Source organism: Pongo pygmaeus, chromosome 10 (genome assembly GCF_028885625.2).
Source record: "Pongo pygmaeus isolate AG05252 chromosome 10, NHGRI_mPonPyg2-v2.0_pri, whole genome shotgun sequence".
NCBI classification, from domain to species: domain Eukaryota; kingdom Metazoa; phylum Chordata; class Mammalia; order Primates; family Hominidae; genus Pongo; species Pongo pygmaeus.
Window position 1 is genome coordinate 1,395,960 of NC_072383.2, and position 25,052 is coordinate 1,421,011.

General features: G+C 40.6%; 1 protein-coding gene across 16 annotated transcripts in view; it reads left to right on the plus strand.

Moving 5' to 3' along the window:
* Window positions 1-25,052, plus strand: part of ERC1 (ELKS/RAB6-interacting/CAST family member 1) — a 511,134-nt gene that overhangs the window by 375,675 nt on the left and 110,407 nt on the right. For all 16 annotated transcript variants that reach the window (XM_063672288.1, XM_063672287.1, XM_063672289.1 and 13 more), the window contains one exon: window positions 6,562-6,706. In XM_063672288.1, the coding sequence (XP_063528358.1) occupies window positions 6,562-6,706 (145 nt within the window). The remainder of the gene's footprint in view (window positions 1-6,561; window positions 6,707-25,052) is intronic.

Genomic DNA, 25,052 nt, shown 5'->3' on the forward strand with positions numbered 1-25,052 from the left:
TTTTAGATTAATATACCCTTATATAATCCCACTATGTCATCTTCCTTTGATACCTTCTGCTTGTGTACCCCCTCTTAAATTATGGCGTATAGAATTGAACCTAGTGAACTAGATGTCAGGTGTTCAGTTAGAGAAAAACACAACTCTTTCTTTAAATGAAACGTAAGTTGCCCAAAGCTCATGGTTTCTTTCTAGTTGTGGTTTATGTTTATCTTCCTTACGTGCTCTGCTCACTTGCCTCGATGCTACTGGCCTGGAAAAAAAAAATGCCTTAAAAGTGCAGTGAAATACAGCTTCAGAATAGGTGAGAACACTGAACAGCTGGGGAACCACCACAACAGATAGAAATGAAGTCAGAATCGGAGGTGCGGTTGGTTCAAGATACATTGATTATGAGCCTACTCTGTGCTGAGAACTATTCTTAGCATTTGGGATACATTACAGAATAAAACAGACAAAGACCCTGTCTTTGTGGAGTTTGTATTCCAGCTATTCCTAGGTACAGGCTTTGGGCAAACATTGAAGACTAGCAAATAATATCAGAGTGTATTGAGTATAGAGTATATAGAGTAACTGCAGCCCTAAATAAAATAAAACAAGAAAGCTTAAGCAGTTTAGGCTAATGCAATGCAGAACATTAACAATATTTGAAAGCTTTTAGTTTTCAAATTTATGAACCAAGACCCTAGAAGGAAGACATTTTTTAAAATGTAAAAATAGCAGCATAATACCTGAAAGATAGATACAACCCAAGTGTCCATGATGGATAAATGGATAAACAAAATGTGGTATGTGCGTGTGGTGGAATATTACTCAGCCTTGAAAAAGGAGATTCTGCCACATGCTACATAGATGAACCTTGAAAATGTAATGTTAAGTGAAATAAGCCAGTAACAAAAAGACAAATACTGTTTGATTTCACTTATGTGAGGTACTTACAGAAGTCAAATTCATAGAGATAGAAAGTAAATGATGACTGCCAGAGGCTGGGGGAGGGGAAAAGAGGAGTTACTGTTATTGGTATAGTTTCACCTTTGTAAGATGAAAAGAGTTCTGGAGGTTGGTCGCACAACGATCTAAATGTACTTTACTGAACTGTTTATTTATAAATGGTTATGGTAAATTTTATGTGTGTTTTACCACAACTAAAAAAAAACCTAAAAGATAAAAATTAATGAGCTAATAAATAGACCAGTAAACCAGAAACATTAATCAATTTTGAAGAGGTAAATCATAAACACTATAATCAGAGAAACAGACCCTACCCATGTAGAAGAATCAAAAAACATTTACAGAGCAAATGCCTGTTAATATCATCCAAACTGTGTAAGTGCTGAAAGGAGATGCTGAATGGAGAGAAATTAGCAGTTAAAGCCGGATTTTGAAGGAGAGAAAGCTACAGGCATTTCAGGCAGAGGACATAACATAAACCTAAGTGAAAACACATAGCAGCTCTATGACAGAGAGTCCTTGGAAGACAATAAGGAAGAAATGGGTTAAAAAAATTGTAGGTGATCCTGAATATTAGGCAAAAATATTTGCTATGGCAAGAGACCTAATGACGATGACCTTGGAAAAGTAGAACGGTATAGACTGATGGAGAAATCAGAGAAGAGGCTTTAAGAGTGGTGCAGGCCCAAGATAAAAGGGTGGGAGTGACGTGCACAGACAAAACAGTGGGTACGTTAAAAACTAAATGTTGTCAGCCTGTGGATCCAGGAATATGATGGCTCTATTAACATTAAAAGGGTAATTTGTTATGGTGGAAGGAAAAGTTAATTTAGTGTTGACATTTTACATTAAAGAGATATTTCTGGGTACCTAAATAAACATGACCTACAGAGGACATAAGATGTACAGGGAACAGAGTTTGCGAGGGCAGGTATTTCAGTGAGGTCCACCCACAGAGGCTGTCCCATGGACTAGGGTTTTCACAGTTTATTTAAGTAGTGTATCTACCATAGTCTCTGAAACCTCTGCAAGGGAAGTTGAAGAATCTAGTCATTAGAGGATTTCTTCAGGAAAAGAGATAGAAGAGTAGAAGAGATGTATTGGTAGTTTACTACTCACTCTGGATAGTTAATCGGTTAAATAACAAGGAAGGTAGCAGAATCAAAGGTTTATTTAATCCATCGGTAAGATAATCTAGATTTCAGATTTATCTTAAAATTAGAGTAAATTAAACTATTCCTACATGTCCATGACATTAAGATGTCCAAAGCTACTTATCTTGTTCTAGTTTTAATCTGGTATTTTTCCAGGTGTTTTCAGTATTATAGAATGTATAGAACATGATTACGCAATCATTCAATTTGACATACTCGGTTGGAGGAGGAGCGAATAATAAATCTTGGTAACATCCCTTCATCCATGCTCCTCTTTTTGTCTTGCATTTCTGTTAAACACACACACATACTTAGGACTCATTCAGATTTTTAACACCATATTCCAACGCTAATTATGGTCTCTTATTTACTAGCAATAGAAGGCTAATGTGGTGTTCTCAAGGATTCAGGAATGTTATTCAAAAGCATATTGAGCTCCATTTGCCTTTGATGTTTGCCTCCAGTTTCTGAAATGTGCCCAGATGGGGGAAGGGGATAGAGGGGGTGGTCTTACTATTTCCTGAAGCCCAGATGCTACAGCAGAGTCCTTTTAGAGACATCTTGATTCTATTAGAATTTGCAGGTCAAAGGGCAGGTTCAACTGGCCTGGTAGTTTAAAGCACCAGGGATAGAGTGAATAGACTACTGTAATGACTGAAAGTTGGATTTCTGCTGCTACCTACTCATTATGCTAGTAATGTGCATGTTGGTCGTGCGGGCGGGGGGTGGATTACTAATCACTTTGAAAGGTTTCGTGTCCACATTTTCCTTTTTTTTTTTTTTTTTAACTGTGGAAAAGAAGGGAACAGAACAAGGAGAGTAATTTGACAGGAAAAGCATTGCAGTTCTTATTTTGCCCTGGGCTTGTGGCACACATATATCACCGTTCACATTTTATGTGCTTGTATTACTCCCTAGGGACTCGTGGGAATGAAGTCAGAACGTGCTACACTAGCAAGTCTCCCCTTTCTGCGGATAGTCTTTAGTTAGTAAAGCTCTTAAAGTCCATGATTAATTCCTCTGAGGTTCAATTTCTTTAAAATATTTATATCAGTATTAGAATAGGTGATCTCAAACCATTGACTCAGATTAAAAGAAGTTATAAAAAAGAATTATTTCTGGTGATTTTCATTTTCTTTATACTTTTCTGTATCTTTCGGTTTTTCTTCAATGACTGTGTACTACTTTTATCAGAAAATACCTTTTTTCAAAGAAGCAATTATATTGAGTAGACAGCTATTAAAATAAAATTCTTTTTCAATTTGCTTTTTTTTTTCCACTGTGAATTCCATTCCCTCTGAAAAGCTGAGTATTTTTAACAACATTTTTGAGTTTAGACACTCTCAAGTGTGCCATGTAAAACTTAATCAGGTAAGTTCAACTATACCATATGGTCCTTTCTAAGAGATGTATTAGAGGAACAACAATTTTTGTATTCCCTAAAAGTCTTTGCTGTTACTGTTTACTAGCTTTCACATTCTTCGCTATCCTCCAAATTTTTTTCAAGAGGTTGTTCTCTCTCATACTATTCACTTCAAATTTACCAGAATTGTAACCAAGAGAACAATACTATCTTTGTCCCTTTTGGAAAATAAAAGAAAAACCTAAAAGCTAGTATACCTATCAAAGATAGACATTACTCAGAATTCATATGATTATAGGTACAATATATAATCAAAGCATTTTATTCTCTTGACTATGAATTGCCCTTCTTAGGCACCTATACCTGTAGAAATCAATATCAGGAGTATACGTTTTAAATGGAAAGGAGAAAGGCATGATAATCTGTCAGGGAGTTTTTAGAGGGTGACAGCCACGGTCATAGGAGAGAAGTTCGATTCTGTATAGCCCATAGCATATTATCATTGCTTAGCAAAAAAAATAGCATCAATGAAATAAAATCTCTATTCGAATTGCATAAAAAATACTTCAAATTATATATCTTATTAAAAAGACACTATTCCAATGGCTCAGACTCCACTGCCACATTCCTCAAAACTTTGAAATTAGAAATCTAAATTGTCATCTGTTATTTCATATTGTGATTTGCAAATTTGATATTTTACCCCAGAGATTAACTTTACCACACTAGCTGTCCAAGCATACCATTTATGAAAGAGTTTGGAATTCAGTCAAGAAGCTTCAACAATATGGAATCATTTTTACTATGTCATATTACAATATTTTCCTTAAGCATAAAATAGGCCTCAAGTCCGATCACCTTTGTATTTTGCATTCAGCAAAGGTGCCGGTATTTCAATCTAATTAGATAGAGTAATTTATCTGTCATTCATCTGCTGCTGCTATTTCAATCTAATTAGATAGAGTAATTTATCTGTCATTCACCTGCTGCTGCTTGCCTGCTACTAAATGTGTGATTCTGACTATTGGTGCACAGAAACGTAGCACCCTTATTGGGAAAGCATGCTGCCTCTTCCAGCTTGGTCAGTCTTTGAGCTTCCCGTAAGGGAACAGATGACCGCAGTCAACAGGAAACTGCATAGTTAGACCTTCTTGAACTCTTTCACCTTTAAGCTCATTTCACCACTTAACATATTTTTTTCAAGTGGTCAGTGGATATATTTAGACTGTCGTTATCCCTTTAGTGTTGACTGGATCCTCGTGGTATAAGTTGCCTGCCATTTCTTAGAATTACGTAGTGTGGGGACAGTGCGATGAGAATCTTCTCTCCTCTTCCAGCAGCAAAACTAGTGAAACAAATCTTTATTTCCGTGATGTAAACCGAGTATACATCTTCTATTTGTTAGTATTGCTTTCAGAGTTGAGTAGACCTACGCATCCAGAATAAAGAATATCCATTAGAATATTCAGTAGACAGATAGTCTTCCAGTCTGTGGCTAAACTAAAACTCTTCCATATGACTGCTGTTGAAGCTCAATTATCTTAACAAAAGACAGAAGCAAGGTTAAACTTGGGCAATGCATTCTCAGATTCAGCATTTCCTCAGGTCAAAAGCTCATGCCACTTACATAGTTCCTATAAATCAAATATGTCTTCTTTCATAAAAGATGAGCTACTGAGAAATGCATTTTGGATTATGAAACTAATTGTTCACCAACTCCATTGTGATTATTTTGTAAATTTCTTACATCAGCCTCCCCACTAAATCCACCTTTTTTTTCCTTTGGACACAAACCATAAAGTAATTATTAGCTAAACCACAAGGAATCTGTAAAGTTTAAATTACTGTTTCAAAGTGTGCAGATCATTGCCAATAAAGCCACAACTGCACACTTATTTGCATTGATGACATAAAAAGAATGATTGATGTTCATAATGCACCAGGAATAGATGGCTGTGTTTCTATATCCACTTTATTAAAGTTTGCAGTTTGTGGTACGCTGTATGCATGAAAATGTCTTCAGTGTCAGTAATGCCTCAAGTGGTCTGGAAGCTACAGAATAATTATCAAAGGAATAAATGGATAAAGTATGTAAGTCACAGGATTATTCTTACAGAAAGTAACTTTGTTTACTTTTCAAATTCAACTACAACTATAGGAACTTTTTTAAAATATAAAATGAAATACTAAGTTCTTACTAATATAGTTTTTTTTTTTAAGTTTAACAATTTTTATTTATTTATTCTTTTTGAGATAGGGTCTCACTTTGTCACCCATGCTGGAGTGCAATGGCACCATCTCAGCTCACTGCAACCCCACCTCCCAGGCTCAAGAGATCCTCCTACCTTAGCCTCCGGAGTAGTGAGTAGCTGGTACCAGAGGCATGTGCCACCGTGCCCAGCTAATTTTTGTGGGGTTTTGCCATGTTGCCCAGGCTGTTCTCAAATTCCTGGCCTCAAGTGATCCACCCACCTCAACCTCCCAAAATGCTGGGATTACAGGCACAAGCCACCACACCTGGCCTAAATATTTTTAAACTTTATTTTATTGTAGTAAGAAGACTTACCATGGGACCTACCCTCTTAATCACTTAAGTGTACAATGTAGTATTGTTATTTATAGAGAAAATGTCATACAGCAGATTTCTAGAACTTACTCATCTTACGTGACTTAGGCTTTATGCCCACTGGTAGGAACTCCCCATTTCCCCCTCTCTCCTCTCCCTTGCAACCGCCATTCTACTCTCTGTTTGCGTGAGTTTGACTGTTGTAGATTCCTCATGTAAATGGAATCGTGCAGTATTTGTCCTTCTGTGACTGGCTTATTTCACTTAGCCTAATATAGGGAAACTTATTAAGATAGCAATGTAACAACATGATAAAGACAATTTAGAGTCACATTCACCTGAATGGGATTCCTGGCTGTATCATTTACTCCAGATGTGGACTTTGGCAAGCTGTGTACTTGGGCAAGCTGTGTACACTCTGAAAGTCTTGGTTTTATTACCCTTAAAATGGGTGTAATGATAATAGTAACTTCAAAGAATTGTTAGAAGGGGTAAATTACACTGTTGGCATTTTCTTTCTTTTGCAGGCAAGAAGCTCTTCTGGCTGCCATTAGTGAAAAAGATGCCAATATAGCTCTCTTGGAGCTTTCATCCTCTAAGAAAAAGACCCAAGAGGAAGTGGCTGCCCTGAAGCGGGAGAAGGATCGTCTGGTGCAGCAGCTTAAGCAGCAGGTATTATCAAATGCCAGGAGGAGGGTCAGTGGGGCCAGCTTTCACACCATTCTCTACACAGGTCTTGCCAGCTTGTACTTTAAGGTCTCATGTTTCATATTAGACATCTGATCATTGGAGCTAGTTAGTTTCCATCATTAGAGACTTTTTATCTCCACAAATCTGTGTCTAGGAAATGCAGAGCATTCTTGGTAAGAGGGCTGTTTTGAACAATGTCACAGGTCTTCTATGAGAATGTTTTTTAACTTTGTACAACGGATTGTAGAAATTAGTGAAATTAGCCCATTTGACATGGAAAGACTTTTTTTTAAAACATCCAGCAAGATTTCTATGACAACAGCCACTAAGGATATTTTCATGGAAAGATTTTCAGTTATTCAGGATTGGGTAAGCTCTGAAGATAAGAACAAAGGTTGGCCTTTTTCTTTTCCAGCCTAAATGCTCTCAAAATTTAATGCTTAATATTCATGTAACACCTTTTGTTTGAGAATATAAAAGCTAAAAGTTTCCCCGTTGATGATGGCCGCACAACAGCATGAATGTACCTAACGCACAAAACCCGCACAACAGCATGAACGTACCTAACACACAAAACCCGCACAACAGCATGAACGTACCTAACGCACAAAACCCGCACAACAGCATGAACGTACCTAACGCACAAAACCCGCACAACGGCGTGAACGTACCTAACGCACAAAACCCGCACAACGGCGTGAACGTACCTAACGCACAAAACCCGCACAACGGCGTGAACGTACCTAACGCACAAAACCCGCACAACGGCGTGAACGTACCTAACGCACAAAACCCGCACAACGGCGTGAACGTACCTAACGCACAAAACCCGCACAACGGCGTGAACGTACCTAACGCACAAAACCCGCACAACGGCGTGAACGTACCTAACGCACAAAACCCGCACAACGGCGTGAACGTACCTAACGCACAAAACCCGCACAACGGCGTGAACGTACCTAACGCACAAAACCCGCACAACGGCGTGAACGTACCTAACGCACAAAACCCGCACAACGGCGTGAACGTACCTAACGCACAAAACCCGCACAACGGCGTGAACGTACCTAACGCACAAAACCCGCACAACGGCGTGAACGTACCTAACGCACAAAACCCGCACAACGGCGTGAACGTACCTAACGCACAAAACCCGCACAACGGCGTGAACGTACCTAACGCACAAAACCCGCACAACGGCGTGAACGTACCTAACGCACAAAACCCGCACAACGGCGTGAACGTACCTAACGCACAAAACCCGCACAACGGCGTGAACGTACCTAACGCACAAAACCCGCACAACGGCGTGAACGTACCTAACGCACAAAACCCGCACAACGGCGTGAACGTACCTAACGCACAAAACCCGCACAACGGCGTGAACGTACCTAACGCACAAAACCCGCACAACGGCGTGAACGTACCTAACGCACAAAACCCGCACAACGGCGTGAACGTACCTAACGCACAAAACCCGCACAACGGCGTGAACGTACCTAACGCACAAAACCCGCACAACGGCGTGAACGTACCTAACGCACAAAACCCGCACAACGGCGTGAACGTACCTAACGCACAAAACCCGCACAACGGCGTGAACGTACCTAACGCACAAAACCCGCACAACGGCGTGAACGTACCTAACGCACAAAACCCGCACAACGGCGTGAACGTACCTAACGCACAAAACCCGCACAACGGCGTGAACGTACCTAACGCACAAAACCCGCACAACGGCGTGAACGTACCTAACGCACAAAACCCGCACAACGGCGTGAACGTACCTAACGCACAAAACCCGCACAACGGCGTGAACGTACCTAACGCACAAAACCCGCACAACGGCGTGAACGTACCTAACGCACAAAACCCGCACAACGGCGTGAACGTACCTAACGCACAAAACCCGCACAACGGCGTGAACGTACCTAACGCACAAAACCCGCACAACGGCGTGAACGTACCTAACGCACAAAACCCGCACAACGGCGTGAACGTACCTAACGCACAAAACCCGCACAACGGCGTGAACGTACCTAACGCACAAAACCCGCACAACGGCGTGAACGTACCTAACGCACAAAACCCGCACAACGGCGTGAACGTACCTAACGCACAAAACCCGCACAACGGCGTGAACGTACCTAACGCACAAAACCCGCACAACGGCGTGAACGTACCTAACGCACAAAACCCGCACAACGGCGTGAACGTACCTAACGCACAAAACCCGCACAACGGCGTGAACGTACCTAACGCACAAAACCCGCACAACGGCGTGAACGTACCTAACGCACAAAACCCGCACAACGGCGTGAACGTACCTAACGCACAAAACCCGCACAACGGCGTGAACGTACCTAACGCACAAAACCCGCACAACGGCGTGAACGTACCTAACGCACAAAACCCGCACAACGGCGTGAACGTACCTAACGCACAAAACCCGCACAACGGCGTGAATGTACCTAACGCACAAAACCCGCACAACGGCGTGAATGTACCTAACGCACAAAACCCGCACAACGGCGTGAATGTACCTAACGCACAAAACCTGCACAACATAAAATGACAGCGTTTTATGTTAGACATATTTTACCACAATAAAGAAATGGGGAAAAACATTTCCCTTGGAAGATAAGGAGAGTGCTGGATGTTTACATCGGAGCCCTGCTTGAACGGCAGTGCTCCTCGTTGAGTGCTCCTAGCTGTGCGCAGCATCCGCGTCCCAGCCCCCGTGGCTGTCTCCTGCATTCCCAGTCACGTTGTCTGTACATTTTGGCTGCCCAGGTGTGCTCTTCACCCTCAAGTAATGAGACCGAGAAAGAGTTTTTCAAGTAAAGAAATTTCTTTTCTTCTATTTTTGGAGGTCAGTCATCAATTGATGGTATTTTGGCATGTTTATATTAACAAGAATCAATATTTAAACAACTAAGTTATTTTCTCTGGATCAAATTAAAACTGCTTAGAAATAGTCTTTATATGTATTTATGTTGCACACTTTGCTGAGAAAATACCAAAAGATGTCTTTTTTTCTGCAGGATGGATAGTTGACCAGCAAAAAGTAACCCATTGCTTATTCACAAGTGAAATAAAACTTTTCCAGGGTCCTAAAATACTTTTTAGCAAGAAGAGGACATCATCTAATATTTTGACTACCTGTTATGTAAAATAGGAAGAATGTGCTTATTATTAAAGACATCCATGCAGTAGTTGAAAACTGAAATTTGGCTCATCAAAGCTGATAATAGCAAATTGGAGGATATTATTGGAGAAAGGATTTCACTGCTGTGTGAGTTTATATATTTAGCAGTATCAGTTATCTTAAGTAGTTAGGCTTGAATACATAGGCCTATGATTTAAGCAGTTCATGATTGCTTCACTTAAGACACCAAATAGAATTGAATATCTAGCCGACCAGAATACCGTACCTCATTCACAGTGGTTTTTGATTAGTGGCCTCGGAAGAACATATGTTTTCATTATGTGAAAATTAAGGAAATTGGCCAGGCGCGGTGGCTCACGCCTGTAATCCCAGCACTTTGGGAGGCCAAGGCGGGTGGATCATGAGGTCAGGAAATCGAGACCATCCTGGCCAACATGTTGAAACCCCGTCTCCACTAAAAATACAAAAATTAGCTGGATGTGGTGGTGCACGTCTGTAGTCCCAGATACTTGGGAGGCTGAGGCAGGAGAATCACTTGAGTCCAGGAGGTGGAGGTTGCAGTGAGCCAAGATCACACCACAGCACTCTAGCCTGGCAACAGAACGAGACTCCGTCTCAAAAAAAAAGAAGAAAAGAAAAAAAAGAAAATTAAGGAAATTAATTAATCTCTGAGATTATAACCTTAGAAGGAAGTAGCTAAACAATTCTCAGTCTCTTTATATCAAACCATATGCCTTGAATTTTCTGTAGCGATGTGTCCTGTATAAAGACAAAAATAATAACAGTTCTCAGGAGTCCTTCCTACAGTCGTCTCCTGCCTCCCTTTTACATTCCTGCTCTTTCAAAATGTATCTGGATGCTGTGAGCAAGAAGGAAGGAGTCTTGCCAAAGGCATTTGATTCTTTAATTCCTCCAAGAGTGTGTACTAACTTTTGGACAAGGGAGAGGCCTTTTGGAAAGAGGATATGGCATCAATGTTGTTTTAATTTAAAGCTTCTAGTCCATGAATTGCAGGAATGTGCCTCAATCTAAAGGCTATTTCCTAACAGGGAAGCAGTCAGCATTGACCAGGCTTTCCAGCAAATGGAGCTGCCACTGCCTGATAGGCTCTTGGCGTTCACATGTGATTCCTATTGTCAGAAAGGGTGAAGCAATGGGGGATATATAGATTTGGGGGTCACCTTCTAATATGGTTCCAATTTACTTATCCCCTCTAACCAACCCCCCCCCACCACCACCACCACAGGGTAACTTGTCTCCTTGAGTCATTCATGGCAAAGCAGCACTTGGAGAGGCTGCATCAGAGCAAGGGGCCAGGGCCAATGAAAAAAATAGAAACTAAGGCTGTCTAACAAACTCCAGATGTTCTGTGGTGGGTGCCAACCAGTGTGTTCAGACCTTAAGTCATGAAGAAGCCCCGCTGTGATTGTCAGGCCCCCGCACAAGATTTAATGTAAACTCAGATAGAACCCTGGAAAGCATTAATACAATCTGTTTAGTCACAACAGCTGTCACAAAATGGCCTTTCTCTCAGCATTATTTTCTTCTTTTCACCTCCAGAATTTTACAACCTCCATATTGTGTTGGTTGCTGGTGTGAAATCTGGCTCTGCCCCTGTGTGCTCTACACAGATGTGTCATAGGCAGGCTGGGCTTTTCAGGACAGGCTGGGAATTTTTTTTTTTTTTTTTTCTGTTTTTAAGAGTCAACTATAACAGTATAAAAGTAAAGGCTACAAACTTAAACAGATTTGGTTTGAATCTAGATAATCTCGTTTACAACTACAATTTTGTAATCCTCTGCATTAGAATTAATTGTCACACCATATATTCTTTGATTCCAGTGTTTTGTGGGCATGAGGGATACAAAAGCACAGTACTTGTCTTAAAGGAACTCACAAGCTAATGCATCAAACCCTGGTTGTTCTAGACATCTGGCAGACATTCTGTATTAGTCCGCTTCCACACTGCTGTAAAGTACTACCTGAGACTGGGTAATTTAAAGACAAGAGGTTTAATTGACTCACAGATCCACATGGCTGGGGAGGCCTCAGGAAACTTACAATCATGGCAGAAGGTGAAGGGGAAGCAAGGCACATCTTACACGGTGGCAGGAGAGAGAGAGAGAGCGATCAAGCGAGGAACTGCCACACACTTTTAAACCATCAGATCTCGTGAGAACTCACTATCTTAACAGCAAAGGGGAAGTCTGCCCCCGTGATCCAATCATCTCCCACCAGGCCCCTCCCCTGACACGTGGGGATTACAATTCGAGGTGAGATTTGGGTGGGAATGCAGAGCCAAATCGTATCACGTTCTGTAGAAGGTAGTCCTGGCCTTGCCAACTTTTTCTGCTGACAGCTTTAGCAGGTCATCCAAACATTGTGTAACTTATGTACCCATTCACTTCAGATTTACCTCACAGAGTTGGTGTGAAATTAAATAAGATAGCACACCTAAAGTGCTTAGAATCCCCACTTCCATTCCCTGTCACTGATAGCCCTGCTCATGGTCAGAACCGTGCCATAGGTGACACACAGTACATTGAGGGAGGGGTAGTCTCAGTAAGCGTGGCTCTCATTCTTTTTTTTTTTTGAGATGGAGTTTTGCTCTGTTGCCCAGGCTGGAGTGCAGTGGTGCGATCTTGGCTCACTGCAACCTCCACCTCCTAGGTTGAAGCAGTTCTCTGCCTTAGCCTCCCGAGTAGCTGGGATTATGGGTGCCCGCCATCACGCCTGGCTAATTTTTTGTATTTTTAGTAGAGACGGGGTTTCACCAGCTTGGCCAGGCTGATCTTGAACTCCTGACCTCGTGATCCACCTGTGTTTGCCTCCCAAAGTGATGGGATTACAGGCGTGAGCCACCGCGCCTGGCCTGGCTCTACTTCTTGGTTATCTCTAACCACTTTATTTAAATGTGCAGACTCACACAGTGTTCAGAATTACACAACTAGCACATGGTGTTCCACTCCTCTGAGGAAGAACGTATTTCTCAGGGCAGTTAGGAAAAAGAGGTAGAGGTACTTTTTATCCTTCCTTTTTTCCACCTGTTCTTTTTAATTATATGACTCTAATGTAGAATTTTTAAAAAATAATTCTAAATTCTAATATATCTTTCTTAAATCTTACATTTTTGTCACTGAAGAACATTTAAATGCCCATCTGGCTGAAGTCCTCAACATTAGGAAAATGGTAACTCCCAAGCATACATCCCATCTCACTCGCCTTCTAGTTCTGTGATTTTCCACATTACCTCCCTTTCTAGATATCCCTGAGTAGTATCACTTTTAAGAATTCTGTGAAAATAGAGCAGTGACAATAATGGCCACCACGTACCACTTGACTGTAGTGCGCGGGGCACAGGGGCTTTATATCACCGGGTCTTCCCCGTAGCTCTGGAGAGTGTCTTCATTATTTGGGGAAGCGCTTCAGACCCAAAAAGGTTAAAATTGTGGCTAAATTTCTACGAAGAAGACTAAATGGTGGAGCCAGAATTAGAACTGATTCTTTTCTCACTGTCACCATCTTAAGTGAAGATTCCAGATGGTTGGTAATCAGATTGTATTAGAATTAGAATAATACAAACAATGCTATTTTATGTTTTTATGATACTCATTTGTTCCCTGAGAGACAGAAAAGGGGATCTATTTATACTCCAGCTCTCCCGCTCTCTGTCTGTAAAGAACCAGACACAAAAAAGAAATGGTGCGATTTGTTTCCCTTTTCACTGTTCCAGGCTGAGCATCACCTTTCTGTACACGCGGTCTTTCTCCCGTCCTCCCAGCACTACTTCCTTGAGATGACATCAGGTGATCCAGTTGGTCTCAAGAATGATCCCATATTCTTCAGTCAAGCATTTTCATAGAGTAGTTTTCTACTGTTATGTGTATTTTACTTGCTTAATCCCCCCAAGACCGCTTTATTTCCCTAATCACTAAGTTCTTGATGGGAAGAGTATTTCACCATTGCCCCAAGTACTTTCAGTAGGTATGGTATGAAAAAATACCTGAATCAAGTGAATAATATTTTGAGTAACTGTCTTTTATTAACTTCTGTCCACTCTCTAGTTAACAATTTTCAGTCTCTCTTGTGGCACTGCATGTGACACCTTGTATGATACCTTTGCTCTTACTTGTTGTCTCATCAGTAAAGCTGAGTACTTTGACATTGACTGATTAGGTCGGGAAAACCAGCCTATGCTTTGAATTGGCCGTTTGTGCGATCTAGCAGATGTTCTAGCCCACATTCACTCATCTGTGAACCCACATTTGTACATGCTTTCACACTTCCCCATCCCTGTTAGAATGCTGGTTACCATCATAACAGGATTCAGTGCTCTGTCCACGTATCCCACTCAGAAACAATTTCTCCTATAATATAGACTCACTATCTTTTGATTCATTTATTTAGGGTTATTTTACTCCTTCGTTGTTAGTGAATAGAAAATGTATATAGGTTAATGCCTTTCTTATTTTGACTTTAACCTTTTTTCTCACATGATGTAGGGCTGGCCACTGGCCCACCTTTAAATGGCCGTATATCATCTATCTTTTCCTCCTCGTGGCATTAAAGGCTACTGTCTATTATAGAAGCTTGGTGTACTAATTATGAAGTTGTGGTTGAAAAGACACTTCATCATCATCACTCTAGCCACTTGGAACTTTCCAAATAAATCATTATTTGGACTAAAATTTCCCAGGCTTGTTTATGGTACAAAGGTGAATACCTTTTTGAAGATTCAGTAAACTCTCTTTGTTAGGAACTGTGGGTTATGACAATAATAAAATATTATCTGTTTCAGCTTTCAGTTTTGGTGGACATGTTCTTTGATCACAGCTTTTATGATCAAATCATTTTACTGGTTTGAAATGTGTCTTCTTTACCTATCTCAAAGTTTTGAGTAAAGAATATAAATATATTGTTTTGTATATGAAAAATGTGGTTTGTTCTTATTTGCTAAAATTTGGGAAGAACTGGCTTAACATTGATCTGAAGAATGTAGAGGTCAGATACTTTTTTAAAAAAATGCTCAAATTTGATTTTCAAATTCTTAGCCCAGGGCCCTGACCACTCCACCAAGTTGGAGACAATAAATAATTGATTCTTACATGTCAAACTGATTGTTGGCTCTCTGTAGTATATGTGAATTGTTTTTGAACGAAGCTAAAATCCTGTGAAGACATACTAGTAATCTAATATGAACCCAGTTAGATGAAAATCACCTTTTGGGACTTATTCTGTTCTATAAAAAAAAATTATATGAAAAATTCTCCTAACTAGCCAAGAAAATAGACCTGTCTGTAGTCTACTTAGTGATTTAAAGCCTTTTGCTTAGAAATGAAATCCATGATGGAAGCTTGTTGCCATTAAGGATAATGGAGAACCAACCTTTAAAGCCACATACCTGATGTAGAATTTCAAGTTGCCATCATGCTGTATTGTAGCGGTCAGCCAGAGAGACATGTGTCTAGTCAGTTTTATTAACTACTTTCTACAGCAGTCCTCCCTTCCTTTTCTCTGTCCTATTTTCTGAACCAACAGAGGACTAAATTTTCTTACAGAGGCAGGAAGTTAAGACTTAAAATTTAAGGAATATGAGGGTAGAGTGTACCTTGTTGACTGTTATATTATTGCATCTGAACCTTCAGATGACATCCCGAAATAAATTGCATAGTTAGGGTATTTTATACCTATGATTCCCGTTAGGGACTTCATGGTTTTGACAAATACACTATGGAAGGGAAGTACATCACAAAGAACACTACTTGCAGGTCAAATATTGACTAATTTAGGGAATATATTGTGTGATATTTTGGTCTAATTTTTCACTTTCAGTTTGTTGCTGTAATACACATAGGGAATTTTTTAAATATATGTATTTTAGATTTACGCTGTGTTTGTAAATTCCCATAAATACATAAAACGACCATGCTAAGCTGTCTTTGGGGTGGCCACACTAGTGTATTTTCCTCTCACATTTTATCATAAGCAGCAAGAAGAAACTAGGCCCACACCTTCAGCACTTTAACTGGAAATCTACTTAGCTAGATCTCTCAGTTCATTCAGTACATTCTCCACTTTCCACACAACCGTAGGTGACATCGTTGCTAAAGTTCAGGTACTGCATATCAAGGATCCCAGTAACAAGTTCCTCGCTTCCCTTTGAGATCCAGTGGCAGCCTCCTAAAAGCCCCTATTTCAGCCAATAGCCAATTCAGGGCACTTTAGGTTTGCAGTCGTCTCTCCTCAGAATCTTTCCAGGTCTTCCAGTTTCCACCCACTGCCCAGCTCCAAAGCCACACTGGTGTTTGAAGTTTTTGTCACAGTGTTACCCCATTCCCAGTTATACCCAAATCTGTTAGTTATCTATTACTGCATAAAAATTACCCTTAACTTAGTGGCTTAAAGTAATAATTATTGTCTCACACAGTGACTGAGGGTCAGGAATCTGCAAGCAGCTTAGCAGGTGGTTCTGAATCGGAGTCCTCTGCAGGGTTACTTTGGACACGAGAGCCAGCTTATCCAGAAGTGACCCAAGAGAGAGGAAGAGAGCAACCAAAATGGAATTTGCAGTGTCTTCCATAACCTAACCTCAGAAGTGACATACCATCACATCCACCTTATTCTGTTGATCACACAGACCAACCCTTATGTAGTATAGGAGGGGACAGCACAATGACGCGAGTACCTGGAGACAGAGATCCTTGCAGGCCATGTGAAGGCTGACTGCCACAGCAAGTGCATGAATAAACAAGTGTGGTCTGTCCATGCAATGAAATGCTGCTCAGCAGTAGATAGAAATGAACTACAAATACACACAACAGTTGGATGAACCGCAAAGACACACCGAGCAAAAATGGAGACACAGAAAAGTACCTACTGTATGATTCCACCATACTATACAGTGTAAGAAAGCAGATCAGACAACAAAGCAGAACTTACTTCATCTTTTCTTCCCCTCGTCAGCTCACTTGAGAGGCCTGCATGGGGAAAGGGACAAGTTCCATTCTCTTTCACTCCTCTGCCTTCTTCATCTTGTGATGCTGCTTCTCTGGCCAACATTGTTTCCTTTGGGGCGGAGCAGCAGCCAAAAGACACAAACCTGACAGCTTTCTGTAACATCACTTGACCCACAGAAAGCTCATGCATCCTTGCCGTGCCAAATGGTGAGAAATAGGCCGCCTCGATGCTTGTTTCCATCTGCCATCTGTCTCCTTCTCAGATAAGCACAAGGCAAATCAACAAGTCTGATGGAATATGAGATGCCAGTCTCCTTGACTTGTTCTCACACTCAGTCTTTAGGAGCGGTTCTCTTTGATCCCTCTCTCTCTTAGCTAAGGCAAAGGGGACTCTCTTGTGAATGAACACATAACTCTCCATGTGACAAGTCCTTCTTCCAGCAGTAGCACTACGCTCACACCAGTCTTAGATGGATGAAGGGGCACCTGCTGAGGCAATGGACTGCTGACAGTAGTGCCTTTTCAGCCACTGGCCACTAAGCTGCCTTTATACATGTTGGTTGCTTAGCTCTTTTTTGTCACCTGCTTTGGGCCTTGGTCACCAATTCTATAACAACTGGAAAAGCCCATTCATCATACTATTAAAACTGTTTTACATTCTAAAAGATAACAATGGTAGACTAAAACTACAGAGAGCTCCTGAGTTGTTAGTGAATAAAGGGAAAATTAAATAGCAAGTGTTACAGCAGCTTAAGTGCTGCAGAAACTGTTTGTGGAAAGTAAAATGTTGTAAACATCTGTTCATCTCACTTAGTTTAAATTCTTGATAATGAGGCCAGCCTCTGAGAGCATTTATGTACCCATTTGTTTTATATATGAATCTGTCATTTATAATACCAGGTGTCTGTTTTATGACTAAGAAGACATTCCTCAAAACACATCTGTGTTAGGCACTGCCAGGGCCCCTTTACCTTGCCCTTGATGGTGCCTACTTCATACTGCATCTGCTGTGTACATGAGCATCAACCTCCCAGCTGTCCTGCGTGATATTATGTCCTTGACGGTGACTTGTTTTATCCTAGAAAATGAAAACTTTGGTTAGAATATTCAGAATTTGACAGAAGAATACAATTCCGAAAAAAAACAGAAGATAACAGTTCAGTCTATATTTAATAATTCAACGGCCCTTACTTTTTTATTTACTTATTTATTTTTAGTAAAGACTCACTCTGTTGCCCAGGCTGGAGTGCAGTGTGCAGTCATAGCTCCTGGCCTCAAGCCATCCTCCCATCTTCACCTCCCAAAGTGCTGAGATAACACACATGAGCCAGCACAACCGTCCTCAGTGGCCCCTATTGACTAGTCAAGATAAAAATGTTAATCTTTTAAAAATTATTTTACCTCCTTTCAACCCTAAATTTGTATATATTAAGTACTCAAATATATATACTTCTTCCTCTGAACCATTACGAACACTAAGATCAACTAGATTGTTCCTACTGATGGTATCCAGATTGTTTTGAAAGAACTAGATGCAAACCATTTTTCATTCACTGTCCTCACTTCTGGAATTGCCTTGCGCTTCCTCAGCTCAGTCTCCACTTTAAACTTCTCTTCAAGACTCATCATCATAGGTTGGAATTTCCTAGCCTGAAGTCACTATTTTTCCTTATCATTAGCAAAGCCATCCTGTGCTTTTTTTCATTCATATATTCATTTTCCCTTGGGCTTAAGTTGAACAAATGAGAAGAAAGGAGGAAGGGAGGGAGCAGAGAGAAAGAGAAAGAAACTTTTCACTTGGACTAGAGTTGTTAATTGTATTTATTCTTTATGTTAAGCCAGGTTATTCTTGTTGGTGTGATTATTTGTTCAAATCCAAGAATTCCCATTCTATAACCATCCCTGTCTTGTTTTCCTGTTTGTATGTATAGCATGGTACAATAGAAATAGTAACTAAGTGTCAGGAGACCTGAGGTCTAGATCCAACTCTGTTGATAAATAAGTATATATAATCTTGAACATAATAACACCATCAACGAATATCAAACACTTCACACTTTACAAAGTACTATTCAAATACTTAATAGCGCCTAACCCTAGGGCTGTATGGGCCAGGCAGATCTCATAAATAAAAGGGGTGAGTGAAGTGGAGAAAGAGAACTGTGATAAACTAGGGCCCACATGGTGTTGTCTAAAGAGGCAGCCACTTCTAATTCCAGCTCTTGTGACCGTGTAAGATGCGAGCCCTGTGTTATTCAGGCATCCATTTTTCCCTGGAGAATTCAGATTTTTATACAAATCTCTTTATGTCTAAGTGTTGGCAACTAATGTATTTTTTATTTTTATATAAATCAGGCTGCAAGGATGATTTAATTGTATTTGTTTTAACACAAATAAGGCCACAAGCTGCCTAACTTGCCTCTTTATCTTGGGCTTTATCTTCCTCATCTATAATGTTGGGTGGATAGGTCAAATGATTTTAAAGTCTAAAATTCATTATTTTCTGTATTTTGATAAATCAACATATTTACCTGTAGCTGTATCATCTGCTAAATGCTGACATTAAGAGTTTAAAAAGAAGCAATCAAAAAGCATAAGAAAACATATGTAAAGATTGTTTAACTCTGTCTATAGAAATTTGCTTTTTTTATGAAAGTGTTATTTTATTAAAAAGTATTGCATTTTGAAGATGAAAAACTCCTGGTTTTTTTTAATCCTTCAGAGAAATAGATCATATTTTGATGAATTCTGCTTGATTGGAGTTACTAAGAAGTAAAAAGTCCAGAGGCTGGGAATGTAGGGAAACCTGGATTCATCCAGGCTCCTTTCATCCATCTGTTGCGTTTTTTTGTCATCAATTCCAGATGTAGGAAAATCCCTCACAACAATTTGATAAGACTCTTCCCTTCATTTCCAGCATCAAATCTGACTTGCCTTTCGTATCATCAAACTGCTGCCTTTTATGATGCCACAGGGAATTAATTTATAAATCTTCTGTGTTTCCTGATCCCTCTTGAATTGTCTCAATGCAGATAAATCAACCTGGGTTTCCTGCCCGTATGCTGGTGCCCTCCTCTCCCTGTTTCTTCTGTGTCCGTCAGGTGGTGTGATTTATAGCTGCCTTTCCTATGCTCATTGACCTTGGTCTGAGGATCTCATTAAGCATATGTAAAACTAGAAAGATTAGTTTGAGGGTCGTTCCCTCCTCCATTAAACTTCTCTTGGTGGGAACCAGTCAGACCAATATATTCCAAAAATCTGATCCTGCTGCCTCTTTTGGTCTCTTTTGAACTAATGTAGATACTCATTAAAAGCAAATGTGAATTAGACAGGTGTGGTAGCATGCGCCTGTAATCTCAGCTACTCGGGAGGCTGAGGCAGGAGAATCACTTGAACCTGGGAGGCAGAGGCTGCAGTGAGGCAAGATCACACCACTGCACTCCAGCCTGGGTGACAAAACAAGACTCTGTCACACACACACAAAAAAAAGTGAATGTGGAATTAAATGATATTTGCATTCAAGGATAATAGGAGTGGTGTTAAACTAGAATATTAGCTGTCACTGAGTGCCATTTTCAGAAGCTGTAATTTACATGACCAAATGTACTATCACATGACTTTCTGGAAAACAGTATTCAGGCCATTAGTCATCTCAAGAAGATACTATTTAACGTCTAGGCAGCTGAGCCCTATTTTGAGTTCTTTATGTGAATTAATTCATTTAATCATCACTACAGCCCTCAGAAGTGGAGTTATCCTCATTTTACAGAGAGGGAAAGAGGTTAAGTAACTTTCCCTAAGTCACGTAGCTCATAAGTGACTGAGCCAGGATTCAGAGCAGATCATTATCACTCCAGAGCTGACACTCCTAATCACTATACCAAAATGTGTTACCATCATTACAGTATGTGCTTTTGGTAAGAGATTTCAATAGCCTCCAGCCAAATTATTAATAACCCCATTATACTCTGTTGTAATAAATAGTACTGTAATCTACCCTTATTATAAATTACAGTGAAAATATTTACATTACTATAAAGGACTGCTGCCAATTTTAAAAAATTAATTCAGAATCCTGACAGATCAAACTGTTTTCTAAATCTTCTATTTAAAAGATGTCTTCTAATTTTAACAATTACCTTATAAATAGTTGACTGGATTAATGAACAGCTACACAGCACAGGAGAGGGTAAAATGATAAGCTGATTTTTAAGCAGCTAAGTTCGAAAATCCATGTGCTAATAACCCTAAATTACCATTGGAAATAATTTTGTTATTAAAATACTATTACTGTCATATATACATAGACAAGATGTATGCAAATCTGGCTCCAAAGTATTGCACAGCATTTATTAAGATAGCTTTTAGCCACCAGCATTTTTTTTTAATTTTAAGAATCAATTAATTTGCATACTTAAGAGCTCATGGAGATGAGTGATTGGAAAGCTGTTGAAAAGTTCATAGAAAATAGTGACTGTTGAAGAAGGAACATCTATCATACCTGAAGTTCAATATTTTTCCCCCTATATTTCAAAAGTTTTATGAAATATAAGAATTTAAAGAAAGAAATTGTTGAGCTTTAATACTAAAACAGTATTTGTGGTAGTTGGTTTTCAGGGTAGAGATGCTTAAAGTTTATGGTGTTGCCAGCCTTGTTCCTGAATGGAGCATTCGGAATTGGATATGATGTTTTTCCTGGTCTTGCATAAAATTGCAACCTACTAATGTTTACATCTAAAATTATGGGTTCTCAGAAAATAATTTGGAACATGTACAGTCCAGGCCTACCTAACTTTTAACAAACTGATTCATTAGAAATATACAAAGAGATTGAATGGATATTACTGTGTTTAAATCTACATATGCACTTTACGAGCACACCCAAATTGCACACCTGAAACAAATACCAAACTGTCTCCTGAGAGCCAGATTATAAAACACACTTAGAGAAGCCTGGTTGGTTCTCAGTCATTGGCCTGAAGCCAGTGAAAGGACATAGTGCATCATATTCCCCTAGTCTACAGTGTTTAACATTTCTTAATTTCAATTTCTGCTAAATGGAAGATTCTTATAAATCAAGTTTTCTTTTCCTAACAAGTTTCCTCACAGTTACCTTCCTATCTTTTTTTTTTTTTTTTTTTTTTTTGAGACGGAGTCTCACTCTGTTGCCCAGGCTGGAGTGCAGTGGCGCGATCTTGGCTCACTGCAACCTCCACCTCCCGGGTTCACGCCATTCTCCTGCCTCGGCCTCCCGAGTAGCTGGGACTACAGACGCACGCCCGGCTAATTTTTTTGTATTTTTAGTAGAGATGGGGGTTTCACCGTGTTAGCCAGGATGGTCTCGATCTCCTGACCTCGTGATCTGCCCGCTTCAGCCTCCCAAAGTGCTGGGATTACAGGCGTGAGCCACCGCGCCCGGCCCCTATCTATCTTATTATTGAGAAACAATAGCCAGGAAGAACTGAAGGAAACCTGTTTTTAAGGCTGGTTCTAGTTCAGCTAATTGCTATCTAGAGCTCTGTTTGTATTTAGACATCAAGACATCAGTCACAGCAATGTTCCCTAAGCCCGCATTGTCCTCCTGAATGGTAGATGAAATTACCAGCAACTGACTTGCAACTCTTCTAATGGCTGTGCACCGAAATAACTATTTCTCTTAATACATATTTTAACAATCTGAGAAGAGACTAAGTGGGTCTCTCACTTTTATGTCGTCTAGTAAGATGAGCCATAACTTAAATATCCTTCTTTTTATTACCATAATGATATAACTATAGGAAAAGAAAAAACATGAGCCATGATTGACAGAAATTACTCTCCTTGTCAGAGATCATTTCCTCTGTTGCTTAAAGCTTCTTGCAATGCAGCCTTTTTTTTTTTTTTTTTTTTTTTTTTTTGAGACGGAGTCTTGCTCTTTCGCCCAAGCTGAAGTGCAGTGGCACGAGCTTAGCTCACTGCAACCTCCACTTCCCGGGTTCAAGCGATTCTCCTGCCTCAGCCTCCTGAGTAGCTGGGACTACAGGTGCCCGCCACCACGCCTGGCTAATTTTTGTATTTTTAGTAGAGACAGGGTTTCACCATATTGGCCAGGCTGGTCTCAAACTCCTGACCTTGTGATCCGCCCACCTCGGCCTCCCAAAGTGTTGGGATTACAGGCGTGAACCACTGCGCCCGGTCACAAAAAAAATTTTAATTGAAATGCATGCAGCCAGGCACGGTGGCTTATACCTGTAATCCCAGCACTTTGAGAGGCCAAGACAGGCGGATCACTTGAGGTCAAGAGTTCGAGACCAGCCTGGCCAACATGGTGAAACCCCGTCTCTACTAAAAATACAAAAATTAGCCAGGCGTGGTGGCAGGCACCTGTAATCCCAGCTACTCTGGAGGCTGAGGCGGGAGGATCGCTTGGACCCAGGAGGCAGAGGTTGCAGTGAGCTGAGATCGCACCACTGCACTCCATCCAGCCTGGGCAACAGAGCAAAACTTTGTCTCAAAAAAAAAAAATACATACATTAAAAAGTACACATGTCTAAGTATACATGTCAGTGAAATTTTACACACTTAGGTAACCAGCATCTATATCCAGGAAGCAGATGATTGCCAACACCCCAGCAACCAGTTCTTACACTCCCTTTTCAGGTACCATCCCCTGCCTGTTCCTGCAGGAGTAACTGCTCTACTGAATTCTGACAGTATTGATTAATTGTATCTTAAAAAATCAAAACTTAAAGATTTTATGTCAGCAGAGCAACCAGGGACCCAGAGGCAGAAGCCAACAGAGCTACCACAGGCAGAGGGCACAGCCTTGAGCCAGAGGATTGTTCTCAGACCTTGAAACCTAATGGAATTTTCTCTGCTGGATTTCAGACTTGCTTGGGGCTGATGACCCCTTTTTTTCTTCCAGTTTTTCCCTTTTGGAATGAGAATGTCTATCATATACTGGTCCCACCATTGTATTTTGGAACCTGATAACTTGTTTTCTGTTTCGCATATTGACAGATGGAGAAGATGGATCATACTTAGTCTCCCTCATACCCAATTCAGATTAATTAGATGAGGAGATTTGGGACTTTTGAGTGATGCTGTTTAGATGGAATTTTGGATTTAGAGTTGTGCCATAGTGGGTTAAGATTTTTGGGGATACTGGAATGGGGTGAACATGTTTTGTGTATGGGACAGATAAGAATTTGGTGGGACTAGAAGGCAGGCTGTGGTAGATTGAATGCCCCCCAAAACATATGCCCTCCCCAAACATATAGCCCCCCAAAAATATGTCTACATTCAGTTCCTATAACCTGTAAATGTAACCGTATTTGGATAAAGGGTCTTTGCAGATGGGATTAAATTGAGGATTTCAAGAAGAGATCATTCTTGATTATCCAGGTGGGGCCCTAACCCTAATGACAAGTCCTTGTGAGAGACAGAGAGAAGACAGATACAGAAGATAAGGTGATATAAAGGCAGAGGCAGAGATTAGACTGGGTGGCTATGAACCAAGAAATGTCCATAGTCACCGAAGCCAAAAGAGGCAAGGAAGAGATTCTCCCTTAACGTCTCCACAGGGAATGTGGCCCTGCCAACGCCGTACTTTTGGACTTGGGGCCGCTAGAACTGTGAGAGAGTAAATTTATGTTGTGTTTGTGTTGTTTGTGATCATTTCTTATGGCAGCTCCAGGAAACTAACACATGGAGTAGGTAACACAGCTTCTCGAGTCCTTCATGTATGACAAGCTTATTGCCCCTGAATGTATTAGGGTTCCCCTTTATTTGAAAGAGAAAGGTGAATACATTATCTCTGCTTAATCACTAGCATTTTTTGATATATGCAAAGAAGACATTCTTAAGACAGCCTGGGGGCAGAAGAAGTCAAATAATAATTTTGGAGAAAGGAGAATACTAAAAGACTAATAAGAGTTAGCCTCGGCCGGGCGTGGTGGCTCACGCTTGTAATCCCAGCACTTTGGGAGGCTGAGGCGGGCGGATCACAAGGTCAGGAGATCGAGACCACGGTGAAACCCCGTCTCTACTAAAAATACAAAGAATTAGCCGGGCGTGGTGGCGGGCACCTGTAGTCCTAGCTACTCGGAGAGGCTGAGGCAGGAGAATGGCGTGAACCTGGGAGGCAGAGCTTGCAGTGAGCCGAGATCACGCCACTGCACTCCAGCCTGGGCAACAGAGACTTTGTCTCAAAAAAAAGAGTTAG